Here is a 22,167-nt window from a genome sequence, read left to right on the forward strand (position 1 = left end):
TTACCCATGCATGTCAAAATGCAAATCAAACACCTCGCTCTTTCAATTGTGCGCAGGCATGTGTACAATGATTCCTGTACGGGTTGCTTCAGGCCACATAATAAGCTTATACAATGCATTGACTTTTGCGTGGTCAATTCGTAATTTGTAATTTTTGAAATTGCACGAATTTCCAAACAACAGCTCCGATGCTCACAATGATTAAACTTTTGATATCAAATTTGGTATCAACCTTCGAAGGAAAGTGTATAGAAAATTATTATACAAATTATCTTGCCATAAACTCATCAGACTCTGATTAAATGGGGGCGGAACTACTGGAGACTTTTTAATTTGGCTGTGTTTAGTTCATAAACAAGGTATGATAAGATAAAATTAAATACTATTTACAATACAATTTTAATTTAAAAATATTTGTGCAGAGACCAAAATGGGCAAAATCAACCTATTGAAATTAATTATTATAGCTAAGTATGTTATAGTTTTGCACATTCAGCTACACTCTTCCCTGACCCATCCCTCATTGTTGGGAGACTATAGAAATGATGACGATGTTGTCCAAATCAACATTGCAATAGGGGAGCGGGGAAGAATGTTGGCCAATTAATGCTTTGGTGTGGCAACATTTTCAGCCAGGATTGTAGCTTAAGTGCTGTACCCAACTGTGTGCACATCACTCTATATCAATACACATGATATGAGTCTCATTTTTTGCCAATTATAAGCCAAACAAGTTACTGCGGCTTTCTTGATCACTGAGGCTAGTACCACAGAAAAGCGGTGATAACTTGCTTAGTTCTGCGAGAGCTCTGAACAAGAGTAATTAAGAACTACATTGAGTTGTAGGCTTATATTCCTAATATAAATGTCACACATATGGCCACACTGATAATTTGCATAACCTATACTTTCTTCCAATATACATGTTTATCAATCATTTTGATGTGGTTACAGACGTTCAGATATGAGAATCAACAGAGAGCTGGACCCAACCAAACTGAAGAATACAAGAACATTGAAATGTGATGTGATGTTGATTGGTGGAGGGTCGTCACCACATATTGATGATACAGTGAGTACTTCATATGATAGGGACCAGTGGCTTGGCGTCATAGGAGGATGAGGGCGCCCCCTCCCCCAATCAATTTCAAAATTTAGAAAATCCCATAGGAAAATTGCCGTAGTAGTTGTACATTTATCAGGTCCAATTTCCAGGAGAAAACCTATGGAACTATTCAGAGCATGATAATGTAACTTGGCTGAAGAATATCACAGCATACAACAAGTGCTTTTTGGATGGATTATATCAATAAGTAGTGTTCTAAATAAGCTTAAGTTTTAAAGGATTGAAATCTATGGGCTGTCATCAGTTTTCATAGATCCAGACTCAAATTGTAAAATGTTAGTGTTAGTCCAGGGTTGTACCTAGGACATTTTTAGTGCTGGGTGGTATTTGCTGAAAATCTTGCATATTTGACAATTTGTTGTCAAAATTGATCAAATTCTTGACTAATTCAGTAAATGTGTGCAATTTTGGACCAAAATTGCAGATGAGTGGTGAGCTCCAAAACTGAGTGGTGGGCTCTGCCGCCATGCAACACCGCCCACTGTAGCTACAACCCTGGGTGTCACACTGGTCCACATTTGTTACACTTTCTTAGATTCTGTCAGAGAGTTATATTGAAGTTAGCGTAGCATCCATTTTACTGGCTTTTGGCCTGAGAGCCTGCTTTCTTTGGAACACTGTCAACAAGTTTTATGTGTAAGAACAGCTAGTGAAATGGTTGAAGCCAGGTGTTCCTGATTATTAGGGTGTGGGGTTTTTAAGTTGCTGGTCTACTTGTGGGTACGGCCTTACATTACATCTGTGGTACACCTAAGTGTAATGGCATTCAGGTAGGAAATAATTGTGATTTCAGAGCTGAGAAACCGGTACTAAAGTTACTAAACTGAATGTTTAGTCATTTGTACCATGGTTAAGATAGAAGTATCAAGTACTTGAAGCATTTTGACAGCGGTAGGTTAAGTGCACATTACATAAACAACGTTTGTGACCTGCTCCCACGAAAAGAGCGTACTGTCACAAGTTGGCGGTTTCGAGACTTTCCAATTCTCGCGTTTCACAATACGATGCGCCGCCAGCGGTTGATTTTGGCAGTCAAATTTTCGACTCCAGAGTCGACATTGCCGTTCTAGCTGCTATTGAATTTTCATGCGAGTGTGATAATAAATATGTTGAAAACAGCTCCACAAAGGATTCCCTGTGATCAATAGATAGAAAATAAATCTACTATAGTTGTAAATTGTTGTTTTAGTGTGCATTCACATGTAACATCATTATAATGACATTTAAACCCACAATGATGCATGTTCCTGTATTGTATTCGTATTACGCGGGCTTTGGATGTCGACTCGCTTTCCCATGATGCACTGCATATTTTGGCCTCGACCCAGCATCGTATTGTGAAACGCGAGAATTGTTGAGTTGTTCTTCTTTGTTTGAAGACACCTGTATGGTTAGTGGTATATCCTTTGTGAATGGTGACATAATATGCTGTACTTTGTATTCAATTCTGTCATTCGCAAAGGACATATATACCACTGCCAATACAGGTGTCTTCAAACAAAGATCATCAACTCAACAGTTGGAATGTCTCGAAACTCCCTACTTGCCGCTTTTCACTCATTACGTGGGAGCAGTTCACATTTGTTAAGGACATTGGAAGAAAAGATTATAATATGTGGATTAATTATCAATTAACAATATCAACAGGTTGAGATGAATGGTAGACTAAATCCAGCCAACTCAACATGGATCAAAATGTCCGACTGTGGAGGTATGATTCTGGAGGAGCAACCAGCCAAATTATGTGAATCATTCAGACTCTTCTTACAAGGAATGGGATATGGTAAGTCTATAATCTCATCAGTTTGCACAGATCACGTCACTAGTAAAATATATATGTAATATACATGGATAAAAAATGAATCTACAAGTAAAGAAATTGACCAGAAATAAATGTTTCGTCATTTGCATGCTTGCACCTTTAAGTGTAAGGCATTTCCAGAAAATTAGAACTTAGTAGATTAGGGTATAGTGTTGTATTGACCTTTGACCTTAGTCTTACCTCTCGTTTCATTAGTAATTGGAATTTACTAGTCATTGTACTTGTAGCTGTAGAGCTTGATTAATTAAAGCAAGAATGTAAATGCTTAGCTAACAAGCAGGCTTGTGTATAAATGCTGCACACAATAATACACAAATGGTGAATGGTGTTAGATTTAACCCTTTATGATATGGACTTCTTAGGGACCGTTCACAAACACTTGTAAGGGGGGACCTGATGCCAAAAAATGTCATCGCGAAAATTTTTCAGGGCCCCCTTTACAGACCTCAAAAATTTCAGGCCCCCCCTTTTTGACATGAAAATTGTGGGTCAACCCCATAGAAAAGCATATAAACTCAATTTTTCCAGGAAAATGTGTGGTAATTGTTTTTCAGGGCCCTCCCTTAGGAGGGTCAAAAAATTTCAGGGCCCCCCTTTTTGCATCATGCCCCCCTTACAAGTGTTTGTGAACGGTCCCTTAGTGCTATGGGATCGTAAGGAAGACCTTTTAGCATGGTTCATCACTCTAATTTAATTGAACCATAGTTTTGATTGGGGAACATCCCAAAAGTTTGATGATGTTCTATAAATGAAAGTGCTTTTGTTAGGAGGCTGACCTCCTCTCCCCCTCTCTCCCTTCCTCCTTGTAATGTAAGTGTGAAAAATTAAAAATTCCAACCCCAAAAGATCAACTTGACCAATATTTTAACTGGTGTTTCACAAACGTCATTAGGCCTTTTGAACCCCTCCCCTCTACCGACAGAAGAATCATCAAGCTGTAAATTTGTTTCCTTGTATCAATGATATCAAGTGGATTACAGTAAACCAATAGTATGATCAATCCCAATCACATTGAGAAGTCTCTTGATATTACATCTATGTACATATATTAGAACATAAAATAAACAATATTGTCATAATTTGAGTCACTTTTGGTAGATCTAATGGTCTATTCCAGTTGAATTCCATCCTATGGAAGATGGGACCTTAATCTCCCACACAAGGGTGTAGATTTCAAATGGAATCACTCATTCTGGTAAACCCAATTGAAATTCACACTTTCTGTGATTATGTGTTCCATACATGAGCATATGCTTTTAACTGGAATGGCCCAATAGCTGCACTGCTTACAATGCACTAACATGCACGTGCACCTGACACAAATCATTGATGTCATAGCATAGCATAGTATAGACCTAGTATTGGTCATCATATTCAAACCTGGTATATACAGAAGATCTGATCCAACTAGTATGCACCTTCATCTTTCTTCATAGTGATTTCCTGGCTGTTTATAGCCCCTGGTGCAGTTCTAACATATCATACAGTAGGCGTACTCAAGGACATAGCATGAATCATATAATGGTTTGCAACAAACAAAACTTGTTGGATTGAAAGGGTACTATGTGGCTTAACTGTTGGAAACCACAAATATTTTAACTTTTATTGTACTTGTACTATTGGATGAAATCCTTTACAAAGAAACCAAAGCTTTGTCAACATCAATTTGCGCAACATTAATAATTCACATGTGTGATTTGTTCATCGAACGCAAAAGACCTTTTCAGCGTGCGCCATAGACCTTTTCAGAAGCTGACCGGAAATCTTTGGAAATTAGTAAACAAAAACACCATGACCAACTAATCACATATTGGTGACAGCACATTCATAGAGTGGTGTGGTATGATTGTTCAAACCAATCATGTAGCCACCAATCATGTAGCCACCAATCATGTAGCGTGTTGCTCTTTCTTGATGCAGTGTATTGAATGCAGCGTCCATTGCATGGTTGAATACATTCAAATTGCCAGAAATGTGTCAGTTGAAAAAGTTATACAAGTCTTCCTGAAACCGTCCATGTTCAACAAGTCTTCCTGGAAAGGTCTATATTCTCCGATCTCACTGTTTCGCAAAGTGCTTGCTGTGTTAGCGCATGCATTTGCAGGGAGAACCTCATTTTGGTAGCAAAATGGCGGATCTCTGCAAAGGGCAAAGGGCAATGTGAGGAGACTAGATGAGTTTGGATATTTGTAAAGGATTTGGGAATTAGCGACTGGGATAACAAGCTTTGCTTTGTTACTGCAAACTACCCTTGGTTGGATGATTTGGATCTTTAACTGATATCCAAGTCATCTCTGTGCACCCTTCCATCACTTACAATGCTATGTCACTGAGCCTACTTGTATGTATATAGTCTTAATAACATAACATGGCTTTTGTTAACCCGCAAAACAACAACATCAACAACAAGTCCCATTTGCCGTCTCATCATCATCATCACATCCTAGCTTGAGTACACTGATGCCAGGATTCTAGCTAGCTCACACTAAACCTAGTTCACACCTACTATCTAATTCTCTTGTCTCATGGGGTGACGGTCATCTACATATAGCTAAGGGTGAGTCCAGTTATTTATTCTTTATAGTTCTTTCTTTTTTTTTGTACCAAATAAGGACTGGATGAATGCACACTGTACAGCCTTCCATTGTTATTGCCAAGTTCTAATAGACTGGGTTAGAGTAATGAAACCTGTCATAATTACAGTAGCATAATTATGAGACTGTTAGCCTGAATTCCATGGGGCAATGTCTACAATGATTTTTCACCATGGGTGAAATTAATCCATGCACTTTGGGACTTGTGACTTTATCTTTGTAGGTGACTTTCTAAGCTTTATAATGTCTTAATTTCAAAATAATAATATATTCGAAGCAACATTTTGTGTGTCAAAAATAAATAAATGTGAAATAAAGTTTTAAGAAAATCATCATATTTAAAATATTTACATTTAAAATGGCATTTATATGGCGCATTGTTATTTCATAGCAAAAACAAATGCTCAAAAAATAGACAACATCATACATGGAGTTGAAGTTGAAGAAAATTTTGTGGTCCGGTGCATTCTTTCAGTTCTTAGCAGTAGCTTTTCTTTTTCAAATTGCTGGTGTCAGTCAAAAGAATCGGCTAAGGTAGTCCTGAACTCTTTGAATCTAGAGATATTTCTAATTAATCAATTATTTTTAAATCCTTCAAAGTACACTTTTGTCTACAATATTGCTACCAGGAAAGGTTCAGCACTTACCGCTACGCACCTGTTTATTAAGCTTTTTGCAACAAGATTCAATCAGACATTCATAACCCCTACTTCTGTGTTTACGCAATGTATGCGCTAAAGTGGCAAAACATGTGCCAAACATCTCTGATAACTTGTGAAAAAGTTACATAGAGCATTTCTTTCATCATTCAGTATCACAATTAGAAGTCAAAGGCTATGAAGTCCCTGACATGAGTAGATTTTCAGAGCAACATTACATACATGAACTGGAATCATTGTGATCAGTATTACCCCAGATTCTTGTAAATGACTGAAAGTAAAACTAGTGAAAACATTGGCCTAATCCATTTAAAAGTCCACACTCCCCATGTGGAAAATTTTGGAAATATCTTCCACAGGGGGAGTATGAATGTCAAATGGAATTAGCACATTAGCCCACTCTATTTGAAACTCCCCCTCACTCTGTGGAAGATTCAGGTTGAATCTTTCTCAGTGGGTGTATGGAATTCAAACGGGGCTGCCTAATGTGTTCAATTTCAATTGAAACTTATGCTCTCCTAGTGGAACATATTTCCAAAATCTGTGGCAGGGGGAGTGTGGATTTGAAATGAAACAGCCCACTTCATCTCCATCCCTCTTGCTTCCCTGAAACAATGTAATGTAAGATGCTATATCATTGTGAGAATGGCTAAAGACTAGATGAATATCATTGCAAGAATGACTAAAATTGTTGAAAGAAATGTGCACAGTTGACTGGTAAATGGGCCATTAAGTTAGCAAGTAAAAAAAGTTACAAATAAAATTGAAAATAAATCATTATTTAAATGATAAGTTATTATTTTGATCTGCAGTTTTATGTATGATTTATTAGTCAAAAATGGCAGCTTTGCTCCTATTTATTGTCACACTGCCGACTCAACTTTCAGCTACTTGGTAGTTGTAAAAAAAGAGAAGTATTTAAGGTAGTTTCAGTTCACTGAAATGGAAGATTTTTAGCTTTGAGTTAATTACAAGGCTGTAGTCAAGTCAAAGAAAGGTACACATGCATGCGCACAAAGGCAGCATGTTGATATGCACATAACAGCAGCAGCATGAATCAGGGAAGCTACATGTATATGCAGTATGGCTAAAAAGCAATAATATTATGCAAAATATATCAAAGCTGATTTGAAAGAGAATTAGTAACCAAGCTGCCTAACTTCATAGCCCATTTAGTTCATGGTGTAAATGGATAAAGTTTGTTATTAAAGTATTTATGTATTATTGGGTGGAGCATGTTGAATTTTACTTTTTTTTTAAAGTAAAAGATGTTAAATTGTTTCATTTCCCTACTAGTTGTCATTCATTATTGTTAGTGATGTTTTGGAATGGCAGAAAATTTCATTGCCTGTAAAATTATAGTTTGGTTATTTGTGGTCCCTTTAAAATATGTCACTAAATGTCTTCATTTTCAGTACTAACATAATTTGTTGTGGATTTTCAAATTTTATGTGTATGTGTGAAATATAGCTGTGTACGTAATACAAAAATCTAACAACCTGTGTAAATGTTTATGTTGCGGTATTCATCTGTTGTGTACAGTGTGTGCATGAATAGGTACATATGTGCTGATGTGTGGGGGTGTCTGTGTGGGTATGCATGTATGTGAGGATAAAAGAGTTGATATATGAACACATTTTTATATTGCGGGTCTTTAACCATAACCCCACAGGGAGCTACAGGGGTAGTGTTTGGGTGGGAGTACTCTGTGTGTTACGTGGCCCGGCACAAGTAACCAGGGTGTCAGCTTGGGTGGGTTTAGGGTTAATAAAGATGACGGGTTGAGCTAGATTGTGAGGCTTCGTCCCCTTTCCTGGACACGGCCAAATAAAAGGGGCACCAGTGCACGCCCAGCGTGTTCAGGGGAATCGCAGCACTACTGACGGTCACTTTTTGACCATCTGGGGCTTATGATAATTGACCTAGAGCCCAAAGTTCAAATTTCACAGAATTCCAAGTAGAAAACGGAAAGCGGACTTTATCAACAACCTGTAAAATTTAAGCTTGGGTGTAATTTCCAATGTACATTCAACAAAATGCACAAACCAATTAAATATATCACTGAAATTTACTTCAAATTTATCATTACTTGCCTTTGGAGGTCATATATTTGCAGTTTCATGACTTTTTCCGGCTACATCGCCAATTTCACAAGTGGATCACCATGTTGGATTTAGTGTTTCTAGATTGAAACATTGTTTTTTAAAAAGTCAGATTTCCCTATAGTTGGTAAGTTTTTATGGTTATTAAAAAAACCCAGAAAACAACTCATTCAGTCTCTATATGAACCCTAACCCCCACAGGAGTGATTTAGGTGCGAGTGCCCTGTGTGTTACCAGTGGAAGCAGCCAGAGTGTGAGATTATGAGAAATTGGTTGGGTTTAGGTTTAAATCAAACGTAAGGGTGTGACAAATGTGCACAAAATTGTCTTTTATTTGCAAAGTCATATAAACATACTGTGTGTGATTAACAACTTACATCCTCATGATATTGCTATATAATTGTTATTAACATACGTTTTCAATTTGATACTGTGTGTCGAAATTGTATCTTAGTTTGGGCAAAGCCATTTCCTCAGTAAGATCAGTATCCTTTAATCTTCCCTTTTAAATTTTCATTTAATATTATGTTATTTCAAAATACACCTCCAGTCGTCCATCCCTTAATTCCCTGCATGTATGTGTTTCCCAACTAACTGCATGCATCCAATTCTTTCCATACAGTTTTGAGACTCCGAATGAGCAAACCTGCACCGGCCGTGGAACCGGTCAACGTACCGCCTCCAAAGTACACGGCGGAACCAAGTCCTGTAATGGTTTAACCCGGCTAGCAGACTTCATAAGACGTATCTCCACAACTCGACATGCAGATTTATAATCTCTCATTAACTATACAAAGATAGAGAGCAATAATGATATACAAGACATCTTTGACTAGTCACTTGGCATCACATCGTATACATGCAGCCAATCTTCAAGAATACTACACAACAATAATTATATAATCAGTAAAACCTACTATTTTTATATAAAACTTGAGTTGTATTTCAAAATTTTAGTCATAACCAAAACTGGACCTTTATCACCATCAAACTTGGTAACCCATGGCAAAGTAGGGCTGTTGTCGAGTTGAGTACTTTCATTGTTGACAATCACCAAATCTGGAGATCCGACATCGACAAGTTGTCGACAAAGCAATGCATCAATAACATATTATACAGTACATCGTTTATTTACATCAAAATATTACCATATACACAGCATCAGAATATTGGGATTTTAATGGAAAGATAATCTGCACCACTTACGAATGAAAATAGAAGATTGATGCAGTTATTTCATTTTATTAAGCTTATCGCTAATATTTTTAATGACTAGTTTTTTGTCCACAATTGGTCCCTGCTTGTTGACAATCAGGAAAATTGCTTTGTCGACAACAGCCTTGTCAACAACAGCCCTTTGGCCAAGACTGTCAGATCTTCTGACATCTTTATATCCAAGCAAACCAACTAGATGTTATTTATAAAGGCAAGACTTTCTGCTGATCAAGATGTGGTGGATCATAAGAAAGCAATAAACCCCATGAGAACTACCTGCCAATTGGCCAAAAAGAAGTTTTCATTATCAATTGGACCAATCAGCAACATTGTTAGAATGATTTCACCACACAAAAAATTGGGGTGAATTATTTGCAAAGCTCCATTCTGATTGGTGATTAAAGTGAAGATATCATGTAATTGACCAATCAGTGGCAATGTTAGATAGGCAGGTAGTGCTCAGGGGGTTAAAGTTTAAGTATTCACCTTGTCATGTCATCCAGATGTTGTAACTTTGTTTAATTTGCTCAATTTTGCAAGTCGGTGAAGTTTAATGTGCACAGTGGGTGTATTTTCACACTCTCATTCTTATAAAGAGTGTAAATGCACACCAACATTACTAACATAAAGCAACACAAAGGTCCTATGATTTTGAATCTTGGAAGTATAATATGATCCGATCCACTTTGGCCAATGCACGTTCTTTTGTGATTTGTGATTTAACTCTCTTCACACGGGTGTCGACTGCAGACGACAAGTTTCAAATTTTTTTTTTTAAAGTCAAAAATGTCAGAAATGTGAATTCTCATGACCATATTTGGAATCAGCATGAAAAATGCATTAAAATGAGTACAAACAAGCCTAGTATTGATTCAGTAGTTCTTAAGATAGCTCTTGATATTTTGAGAAAATATTTCAAAAGTTGAACTTTTTCTATTGAAGCGCTTGGCTAGCACGCAGAGCATTAAGGTATTTTTAACCCTTATACAGTCCAACCTCTTATCCAGCCATGATGGGACCAAGCTGGATACATAAAAAATCTAAATAAGTGCAATATGTGTAATTCTACTAAATTGCGACAACAAAAGTTACAAATAACACTGTTAGATGGAATTTGAGTGTTGCATGCAACATAGATATGTCCTTCTGAAATGAAGGTTAAAAAGATGCTTTCATATGAAGATCACAGATAACAGAGATCCATATAATAATAAAAGAGGTTTGGATAAGAGAGGTTGGACTCTACTACTAATTGCTCTCATCAATATGTTAAAGCTAATGCTGATGACCCTGATTCCATCACATAATTGGTAATGACATGTGAACTGTAGATTTATGTCTTTTACATTTTCTCATTTCCTATATTTTTTGTTCATCGTTTGGGCATATAGACGAATCCGATTTCATGCATTCCTGCCCCTGAATGGCAGCCATTAGCCGCGACGGGTACCCAACTATCCCACCTAAAATGTGAGATGATGCGGCCTTGAAGGGTATTATAAACTGCATTCTATCACCCGTGTTACACATAGACAAAAGAATGATGACAGTTTACAACACAAAAGAATCTAACATCGAATTTTAAGCGGATTTAATCCACCCAATTGGGTACTCAGAACACCTGTTTGGTGCATGCGTGTACCCAAATATGGCCCACCCAATCCTGACCATGACTTGGCTCATTGGATTTGTCTATATCTCCATTCAACATTTTGATATTGACCTGAGTGGATCAGATCGTGTCGGTTGTAGTCTGTGATTTTGTTTCACAAGATTGTACAGAAAAATCATTCCAGATTTTAAAAATGAAATTAATCAAGAGCAAGTATAGAGGACTTTAGCAGGCAGGCTTGGATTATTTATTTTGTTGATTAATTATTGATTATGATCAAGATGAAATCTTTGATGTACTGATGTAATTTCATCAGTATTGATAATGTATTTTGATATGTACTCCAATGGCATACATGAATGTTATGTGTAAATCTGTGGAGTTCTGATTGTCTTCCACAAATACAGTGGGAAATTTATTGTTATTCATAATGTGAGAGCAACAAAGGTATATACAAATCCCGGCCCCCAACTCAACACAAAAGTTGACAACCATGAGAGTTACCAAATTGCGTGGAAAAGGGGTAATTTTTTTACCAGTAGCAAGGACCGCGAAAATGGCAAAATAGGGGGTGTTTAATTTGCTCTGTCCGTGAAATTTGACAGTGAAATCAGCAAAATAGGGGTATTTAATATGCACTGTTTGCGAAATTTGGATAAAAGGGGTTCTTGAGAAAATCCAGAACTTTTATGTCAATATTTAGTGTAATTGATAAGGGGTGTTTGAAATTCTAATTATTGAAAAGGGGTGTTTGAAATTCTAGTCATTGAAAACCACAAAAAAGGGGATGTTTTTGGCCAAAATTTGTCCTTGATTTTGCATGAAAAAGGGGGGTAAATTTGATGAAAAATCATTGCAAAGGGGGCCTTTCAAAGATTTGGTAACTCTCATGATTGTCAACTTTTGTGTTGAGTTGGGGCCGGGATACAAATATGGTAGACCAGGGTGGACGAAGTCCAGGGGCCTCAAGCAAAAGTGTGGGTTAGGAATAGGGCTGATAAAGGAGATGTTAAAGTGCCCGCACTGTTCCTTGTCCATGGATCCCTGGTGCTCTTGCTAGGCCTCTGTGGTAGACACATTTAGGGTATTACATTGTAGCTGGCAGATTTCCAGTAATGGTTGGTACTTTACAAAAACTTTATTTTTTTCTAGCAAGATATGACCAATGCTAGGCATTTTTAGGATACATTCAGTAAAATATGCACATTCTTTGAATTTGAGTGGTGGACTCCAGCATTGAAATGAATCTGGTGGGGAGGGCTCCAGAAGTGAGGGGTGCGCTCTTCCACCCACCATAGCTACAACCGTTGACGCATTATGTACTTCTACAATTCTGTTGTTAAGCCTTTATTGGTTACTAGTAACTCATTGCTATCATATATTTATTTGAATTTTAAAAAATTGCGTTCCTGGATTCCTCCGAGAAGCCTGATGAGTTACGGAATTACACCAAGTCCCTAGGTCTGCATCATTGCTAATGCATATTTGTTGCTCTCACATAATGAAATGAAATTGTGATACCAAAGCTATGTAATGATATTATTATAATAAGTATTTCTTATGAGTATGCCGTCTTTTATCACAGTACCAGTGCAGCTGGTCCTTGTGAGTGGTCGTCTTTTTTTCAGATGTGTTTCTGACTTCAAGTTTTAAAAAATAGCATTAGTTCTGTAGCTTTGTTAACATTTCTAATGTATTGATGTACGATTCAAAAGTTTGCAGCAGATAATGTTATACATTTAGCATAAACCAAACGGTAAAATTATAACATTGAGCTGTGTAAATTATCTTAATGTGTAATCATGAGAAGACATTAGTTGCTTCCTTGCTTCTGTTGAATTTAGTTTAGAGCACCAAACTGAGATGTACTGGATTTCTTGGACACTAAGAAGACTTGCTTTCTTTCACCAATGACTATCATTAAGCTGGGAGACAACAGTTTTCTGTGCGCTGCATCAAAATGTAGTTCACTGCATTATGTGAGGAGAAATGACCAACAAGGATGTACAAGGGAAAGAAGAGTCACACCGCACAATAGCACATTTTAACATGAAATTACAGTGGAAGCATGCTTAGGCAGATAAGCCGGAGAAAAAACACTGGACATACTTGCCTGTGCGGGGACTTGAACCCCAGATCTTTGGATAGTGGGTCTGATGCTCTAAACACTGTGCTACACAGACTGTCCCAGATAGAGAGGTCTCAAGTCTGGTACTTATGGATGAACAGTCAGGGTAAAAAACAAGGGTGATTTGTATTCACTTCTACAGAGATAGACATTTTACGGAAATTTTTTAGGATTTCCAGAAATGGGGTTGTAAATAAAGCAAAAGGGGAAAGAACTTTTTCAAAGAAAGCAAGGTATTTCATCATAAAAAAGGAAACAATTTGAATGGGGCAAAAAACTGTGCTGTAGCTTGTTCTCTGGACATACACCACTTGCAAGAGCTTGATTTTCAGGGCATGGATTTGTTAAAGCCATAATGTTCAATGTCCATTACATTTTAAATTTTGTTAATCTTCACTCAAATTGCTATTAACAATAATTGTCTAGAAATGTTTCTGTCCAATTTAAGCCAAAATAACAAGGTGAAGTGAAAGAAAAACCACTTGCTATTTTGGCCAAGTTCTATAGGAGACTTAAATTATGTCTGAATAAGACATATCACAATTGCACTGTTGACCTAACAAACAGCAAATTTGTCTGATTCCATTTAGTGGGATATGTGTAAATATCATATTATATTAAGCTTGTATATTATGGCTTTAACCAGTTGTATGCAGGGACATAGCCAGGGTGGAGCTGGGTGGAATTGGCCCCACAGAATTGTCTTGGGATAAGATTAGGACGGCAAAGAGTAAAGTGTCCTTAAAATGACTAAAATGGGTCACAAAATTGACAAATGGGGATGAAATTGAATAAAAGCCTGATTACATCTGTAGTATCTCTGCTTGCAATGTGGGATTCCTTTTGAAGGGTCTGTGAGTAGACGTGTTAGCAATATAATTACATGCCATGTGAGTGCCTATGTTGATTACAATGGTCGCTGTTTAAACAGTTGTTACAACTGTCTATAACAGAGCATCTTTATACAGCTATTATGCCAAATTACACTTTGTCATATTGTCAGTATTTTTGTTACTACGGTCTTGGCATGTTGCATAAAAAAAATTGTGTTTCTGAAGTGTTTAATTCTACAAAAAGTGTTTACAATTTAAAACCAGTATGTATTTTATGTTATTTCGAGTTTTCTTTTAGTAGGATATGTGTCCAACATGAATTTCCATAGACAATTTGTGTACATGAAACATTTACAATTGCTTTTAGTATTATATATTGTAGCATATCTACTACCAATTGTAAGCATTAAAGCTTTAACAAACAAGAGAAACTGTGGATTTCTACACTTAAAGGTCCATTCAGTGATTTGCTCATCCGGATGATCGTAAAAATCATCCAAATTCAGATTTTGGTACATTTGTCATTGCCGTAGATGTGCTAACATAGCCTGTGAGTGGTTCAGCCGCAAGCCGTGTATTTAAGACAAAATAGGACATTTTACACAAATTAGCTACATGTATTTGAATGGGGCTTCAACTTGGTCAGTACTGCTGTTTTCTTCATTTTTGCCAAATTTGTCATTTCAAAAATACCAAATAACAATTTGAATGACTTATCCTTCACTTTTAAGCAATTTATAAACAATTTTAATTTTTTTACACTTGCGCTGGGATCACTGAATGGGTCTTTAAACATATTGTAACATTTCAAAGAGTCATGACAATTTGAAGTAGAACAATAATTTTATTCTTTATTTGAGATAATTTCAAAGTTGCTGTGATATTCAATTTGTCTGAGGATGTATTTTTTTCATTGCATAATAAAAACGTAATTTTGAAGAATAAGTTAAAATAGTACAGAGTTTTATATAATTTTTTGTTGCTGGGGAAATTGCTGTGATTTTCTATTTACTTCTCGAGATAAGTATTTAGTGCTTAGTTTTAAGAACAAACACCCATCAAAGTTTCACATGTTACATTTATAAATCTTTGTACATTGTATTTAGATTGGTTTGATGTTGTAACATTAGATTTGTTCAAAAGATTAACCCTAACTCTCCAAGTGCTCTTTGGCGAATGGAAGGGAAAGAAGAAATAAATAAAAGAGAAGATGAACAAAGAAGTTGTTTGTTTGGGGTGATATTCGAACTCGAGACCCCTCCCATGCCAAGCACTAGGCCGCCCATCAGTAGCTATTGGTGTTTCGCTGGCCCGGCCAACGAATCCATGTGTACAGGTCAGATGCATCACACAGTGGCTTTTAGCTGTATTATTGGTTGATACATGGTGTAGTTAGGGTTTGAAAATTATCTTTTGAGCTGTAAGACAATGGAGATTGATTTACTTAAAGCATTGTATATACTCATGATTTCAAAGCTGTATACCATGTGTTGGGTCATGTCAGCCTTGTGTTTCACCTTCTTTGATATGTGCCTAGTTACATTTTGCTCATGATGATTTTACAAAGGGCTAACATTTGTTTTGTTTTTTTGTCAAATTAACTATTTTTCTGTTTAATATGTCTTGTTTATATTTAAATCATTTCATTTCATTCCACTCCTTTTATTTGAATATGAATTTCGAAGTATTAGATTCTTATGGTATTACTCATGTTATAAAATATGTTTTCAGATAGCAGTACATGGCAGAAGTTAAATATGTTTTGTGTGTTCATGTGTATCTCTATATTCAACTGATTCTTGATAACTATAAGATTACAGTTTTTGTTGTCTGATAAACTCTGTGAAGCTAATACTTGATTTGATTTATGCCATAATGAATCAAGTCTTACTTCAAACAAACGTGTCTTTTTCCATATTAAGCAATTATCTTCTTAAATATAAGTGCAAATTTGTCTTGTTAATTTTCTTTCAATTTCTTTCAACAATTTAATTTAACTTAGCAAAAATTATCAATGTTTTAAGATTGAATATATTAGGAAAAAAATAGATCAAAATTTATTTTCTTCATGTAGAAGAAGTGTATATTATTTGTATATTTTGTATGGTATTACAGTGTATGTAGAATAAAAAAAAAAAATAAAGTAGGAAATATAGCAAGATATTGATACTGTTTGATTTTTCACAAAATAATACTGTATGTAGTGATGTGATAATTTGAACATTCTGGGTTGACACCAACTACGCACAGCCCAAATCTGGGGACTTCCCTTAAGATGCTGCCATGGCATGAGAATGGTATCAAATTATTCACATTGTAAGATTTAGGTGAATTTTAAAACTGTTTTTGAAGAATAATCATTTGAAATGTTCATTTGAAAAGAAATTGTATGTTTTCCCTTACCCGCATATCCAAGATGGCCGTTATTGTCCTAAGTGCAAGTGACAGTAATGCGACTTGCACAAAACCAGATCAGATTAATCCAGATCAGATAAGAGATTCCCATTATTTTGGGCACTATAAACTGCTCAAATAAAGAAAGTCCGCAGTCATGTAACCTGTTCTACATCGAACCCTGATCTTGTTATGACAATTTGATTGATAAAGGCGTGTGCAGAATTTTGTTAGCTCCAATTTGATACCAAATTTGCTACCCAAAACTCTAAATTCACAGAGATTGATACCTGTATATGAAATTTGGTGCATTTTCAAAAGTTGCAAATTAAAAAGCGGAGCACGCGGATCTGTAGGTGAATGGCAGAGCTCGACCATTAACATAGCCCGAAACAACCGCTAGGTCCTATCGATCGCATCGTGCCTAGTATTCATCAGTAAAGCACTGTAACAATCCATGCGTTTTAAATTAACAATTTAAAAAAGCGCGCACTTCGGATAGTCGACATGGGTTCATCGTGGGCAAACAAGCTTGACCACATTGCCACGCTAAGCAATTTCGACCGCGTGTATCGATATGATTTGCAACTTTTGAAAATGCTCCAAATGACATAAACTGGTATCACTCCTTGTTACTGTTGTGTGTATGGTAGATAATTTGGTATCAAATTAGAGCTAACAAGATCCCGCACACGACCGTATCAATCAAATTGCCATAACAAGATCAGGTTTTGAAGTAGGACGAGTTACATGACTGCGGACTTTCTTTATTTGAGCAGTTTATTTTGGTTCATCTCAAGGTCGGTAGTGACATAGGTGCACATTTCGCTGGATGCAGTATTGAATTCAAATGAATTGTGCGTGTAAAGTTAATAGTGCAGAGCTGCATTTACAAGGGAGGTTTGTCTGCATGCTTGTGGTGCAACCACCACAAAACATTGGCATCACTATCAAACTTGAGGTGAACCAGATTATGATTTAATCGTCTCATCTCCATGTGTATGCCACCAGTTTATGCAATCTCACTGGACAAAGATCTGAGCACATGACATAGATAAACAAAAATTGTATTTGTACCACAAAATATATAAAAACTTGTAAATGTAAAGACAGTAACAATTGACATGTATTAATTCATGTAAAAATGACTTGTGAATATGTGTACAAATATATATGAAATTGGCCTTTTTTGTCTTTTAAGGTAATAAGAACCACCTTTCTAAAACAAATGTAAATTATATCAAAACTATATTGCTGTGACATATCACAGATACAAAGATATGTTAAAACTATGGACGAAAAAGATAATGGATTGCGTCCAAGCAGTCAAAGTCTCAGCATTATCCGATAATGAGGGCTGATTGTTCCATGAAATGCGACGGGCAAACCGGCTACGCAGGTACTGTATATTGTTACGGTCTATCACGTAATAGCGAAAGCACGCAAAACTCTATCGCGTCTATGCAAAGGCACGCAATGCTGGCGTGATTGTTAGACGTGGCACGATAGAAGAATATGTGAGAATTCACAATGCACAGGGACTTTGACTGTTGATACATGGTCTGTAGTAGTCTGTGGTTAAAACACTAATCTAAGCTGAAGTGATCAAATTTACCTGTGTTGGGAAGTTCAAAATGTGCATTAATGATCATTTTGAAAGTTTACTGGATATGAATCAATGAATCTTGTTTGGAAAAAGAAAAGTGTGGCATGTACTAAAGCAGCTATGGTTTCTGGGATAAAGTACTCCCATACTTCCAAACACTCAATTGTGACATGATAGAGTGGATGAATGTAGGGACGCATTACTTATATTTTTGCTAGTGGGATCATTGAATTATGCAGAAATGTAAAGATATATAAAGATACTGTAAAGATATTGAATAGTGTGTATACTGATAGCAATATTGAACAAAAATAATAAATATTAAACCGACAATGAAGACTTGTCACCTGTCGATTTCTTTCCCCTCTTTGCAAGTGTAAGGAACATAATAGTAAGCTGATATTATGGTGTCAAATTCTTAGCATTTTGTCATTCAAATGGCTGTTCCATTTGAAATACACACTCCCACGTGGCAGATTTGCTAAAGTCTTCCACAGAGGGAGTATGTGATTCAAACAGAGTAGACAGTTGGGTAACTTCCATTTGGATACGCCAGTTGTGGATTTGAGATATATGTAAGCATGTACAGGGGGACTATGGGTTTTGAAATAATTAACCCTTTCCAATTCCATTTGAAAAACATACTCCCTCTTTGGAAGACTATTCTTACATCTTCAACACAGAGGTATAAAAGATTTCAAATAGAATAGCACAATGAAATATTTACTTTGATTGCCAACAATTTTGAGTTCATAACCTGAAAATGTAGCTCTATTTGCCCTGAATTCATTCCCTCTTTGACAAACCTCTGGTAGTTAGTCCAGGCTGCAACAGTTTTTATAAAGGAGGCTGACTAAGGTTTGTATTTCAGAGCTAAACCTGTTGTAGGGCATAAGGATTTGACCATAAAATCAGCTAAGGTGTAAAGGTCTCTGCATTTTCTGAAAAGCCTAAACTTTTATTTCAATAAAATCAAAAGTTACAAAAAATGTAGTATTCAGCATAAAAAATCTAAAGTATGCCGACTGAGATTTGTAAAAATTCAGTTCTTTTGGTGATTGTGTAAATTTCAAGTTGAGAACTGCAAAACACCTCGGTTTGATTTTTTTCAATTCATGTAACAGTTACACAAATTTTCACCGAGTTTCAGTAAAATTGTCAGAAAATGCTAAAATTCATTCCAAATTTGCAGAACTCTCTACTTGGAATTTCCGAGTTTTTACTACAATGAAGAAAGTAGATTTAAGTTCCTACAACACTCGTAAAACAGTAACTGTAGTATGTTCAAATCTAGATTTTGAGACATTTCATTAGGTTTTCAAATATACATGTTTGAAATATTAAAGAGGTCTGTGCCGGAAAACACAAATAGTGATTTCACACAAATTTGCTGCTGCAAATAATGAGCATTTTATGGTCAAAATTAACTATGCGTGAAATTAAGATACGCAGCGGTCATAAAATCAATTTGGAGTGTTGTAGAAGATCTGAAAATTTACTTCTCAGAAATAAAGAATGAATTCTATAGTAATACGATACCTTAACGGACACTAAAAATCAGCCTGTATCATTATATTTAATTGCTCTTATAAAGGAGGCCCTCATTGTGTTCAAATTTTTTTGAAACTTTCTTTCGCCACAGGGGGCGCTATCGCAAGTTAACTTTTGAGGTGAAACTTTTTCAGATCATGTGATGGCACTATTTCATTTTAATGGCCAAGGTCCACCAGATGGTGTCAGACATGGGTTGTTTTGCAATAGCTGCCATTTGTAACTTACATTTGACAAAGGGCAGCTATTCTAAATTTGACAAAAGGCAGCTATTCGTGAAGTGACTTGTTGATGCAGATTAACTTTGTTTAGGATTACCGACGCATAAAAGAGTTTGACAAATCTCACAATTGATCATTTCCCCAAAACTGGCATCAAGAATCGGTGGCCATTCATCATGGATATGATTATGAACAATAACTTTCATGTTCAGAGAAGTCACATTTCCCTGATCGTACTTGCAGAGTTGCTATTATAAATTTATATTGTCAGTGATTTTGTGGGTACACATCACTTTCATATCTCACTTCTCCAGAATATGATTAACATAGCCTCACTAGTGATTATCATTTTGATTTTGGGTATATACACATGAAGCCCTTAATATAATTTTCTTTTTATGTATTGGTTTTCATCATTGTATATCTTCATGTTATCTTTAATTTGTTTTTGTTTTTTTTAATCTGTTTTTGTATCGCGCCTTGAACATTTTTTTTTGATGGTATGCGCATGTTATAAATCCATTAAGTTAAGTTATATAACATGCAGCAGCTGTAGCAGATATTTATTGTATGCTAAAAAATACAATTATGTTCTGAACAATCTGTTGAAATTGACATCCAAACTATAGTATGTCTTGTCTCAAGTTGAGAATAAGCCATGTTGGATTTCGCTGTTTTTGATTCGAATCAGTGCGCTTACATGGTTGTATCACCAGCATACAGACAAACTGTCCTCCTACACATTTGTATACACCTCACAGTATTAGGTTAGTGGCCTTAGCACGTCTGATTTGAATCTGCCACCGCAAAATCCAACATGGCATTACTCTACCCTTGAGACGAGACGGAATATAGTTGTTGTTTTGCTTCGGAAAACAACATATGTCTTCTTTTTGTATACTTTTATTTATTAAAGTAATGCAGTAAAGGAATGTAGATGACAGTGTTTTGTGATGTGCTTGTTGTGGTTGTGATGTTCTATATTATGCATGCTCGCCTATACAAACACCTTTATGCAAAAAGGTCTATGTAAACACTTTTATTTTTAGCTCATACATACCTGTTATCTAACGGTGCACATGATTGGTTGAGAGCCAGCTATAAACAATGTTAATGCCCAACTACTTTAGCGTGAAGATTGTGGTGTAGAAAGAATATTGTAACTTTGGTTGTATATATGCAGGTCACACTTGATTTTAGTCTTTGATTCCAGAAAAATACAACACTAATTATTTTGGGATATTAAAAAATATATTATCCTGTTTTGCCAAATGAAGTGTAGCTAAATTCTAATTCTATAGTTAGTTAGTTCTAACTGGAAATAAAAGTCAAATATTGACTGCTCAGTGCCAGAAGTGGGTAAGTACGATAGCTGCCATGGGTAGATGAGTACAATATACTGTGTGTAAATTGCCAAATGTTCATGTTCACAAGGCAGCTATTGTCCTTATCCACTTTCATGAGCAGAAACTGTCCTGAAAATGTTCTGTTTCTTTTACAGTTTCTTAAAACAAAATATGCTAATTCTTCTACTTTTTTACTTTCTTAATTTTCTTTCAGCAACAACCCTGATGAAGATCAAGACAGATGTGAAGCACTATGAGCAGGAAGCTTTGAAAGTCTCAGACGTAAAATGTGATATAAACCAACCACAAGTATCAGCCATAAGTTGCTAGCCGTACAAACAGAGGAGGAGGTATCACAAGTTCATAATATTCCATTTAAATAAAAATCCATAGCATAATGGATAGAGTACCATCAAAGCACAGTAAAAAGAAGGTTCCTGGTTGGAATACATTGTATATTTTTCAAACAAAATCGATATTAAATAATTGTGTAAGACACACTAGTAGAAACCGCAATATGTTAGAGATGTTAGGATGACGAGTTGAAGCAACTTGATGTATTGGCATGTGGCACCACTCACCAAAATGATACCTGATTTCTGAAAAGTTATCTTTCATCAGGAGGTTGAAAACCATGGCTGGGTGTGGCTCCTACCGTGCAGTGGCGTGCGCAGCACATTGAAAGTGGGGGTGGCAGGTTGTTCAGTTCCCCCGAATGGAGTCTGATTTAGATGTGTAAGGTGCGGTTTTAGCATTTTCCCCTGAATTTCCCCTGAATGACCAACAAAAGTGGGGGGGGGGGCACATGCCCCCTGCCCCCATTTGCGCACACCACTGCTACCATGCTTAATCTGCATCAACTTTTTTAAGTCATAAAGAACATGGACCAGTAAATTATGTAGATCCAGTCATGTCTGTCTAAAGATGTCATGATGCTTATCAGACTATATCTTACATA

The 22,167-nt window shown here is 36.2% G+C and overlaps 1 protein-coding gene across 3 annotated transcripts in view; it reads left to right on the forward strand.

The window, feature by feature from the left end:
• Positions 1 to 21,948, forward strand: part of LOC140135605 (protein NDRG3-like) — a 102,308-nt gene extending 80,360 nt beyond the window's left edge. Inside the window, exons 10-12 of one of the 3 annotated variants that reach the window (XM_072157148.1) lie at positions 955 to 1,072; positions 2,774 to 2,909; positions 21,424 to 21,939. In XM_072157148.1, the coding sequence (XP_072013249.1) occupies positions 955 to 1,072; positions 2,774 to 2,909; positions 21,424 to 21,539 (370 nt within the window). In that variant the 3' untranslated portion in view covers positions 21,540 to 21,939. Of the gene's footprint in view, positions 1 to 954; positions 1,073 to 2,773; positions 2,910 to 8,925; positions 9,405 to 21,423 lie in introns of those variants that run through there. The other 2 variants (XM_072157149.1, XM_072157150.1) reach the window with 2 other exon arrangements.
• The last annotated feature ends 219 nt before the right edge of the window (positions 21,949 to 22,167 follow it).

The sequence above is a fragment of the Amphiura filiformis genome, chromosome 16, assembly GCF_039555335.1.
Source record: "Amphiura filiformis chromosome 16, Afil_fr2py, whole genome shotgun sequence".
Classification (NCBI taxonomy): Eukaryota; Metazoa; Echinodermata; class Ophiuroidea; order Amphilepidida; family Amphiuridae; genus Amphiura; species Amphiura filiformis.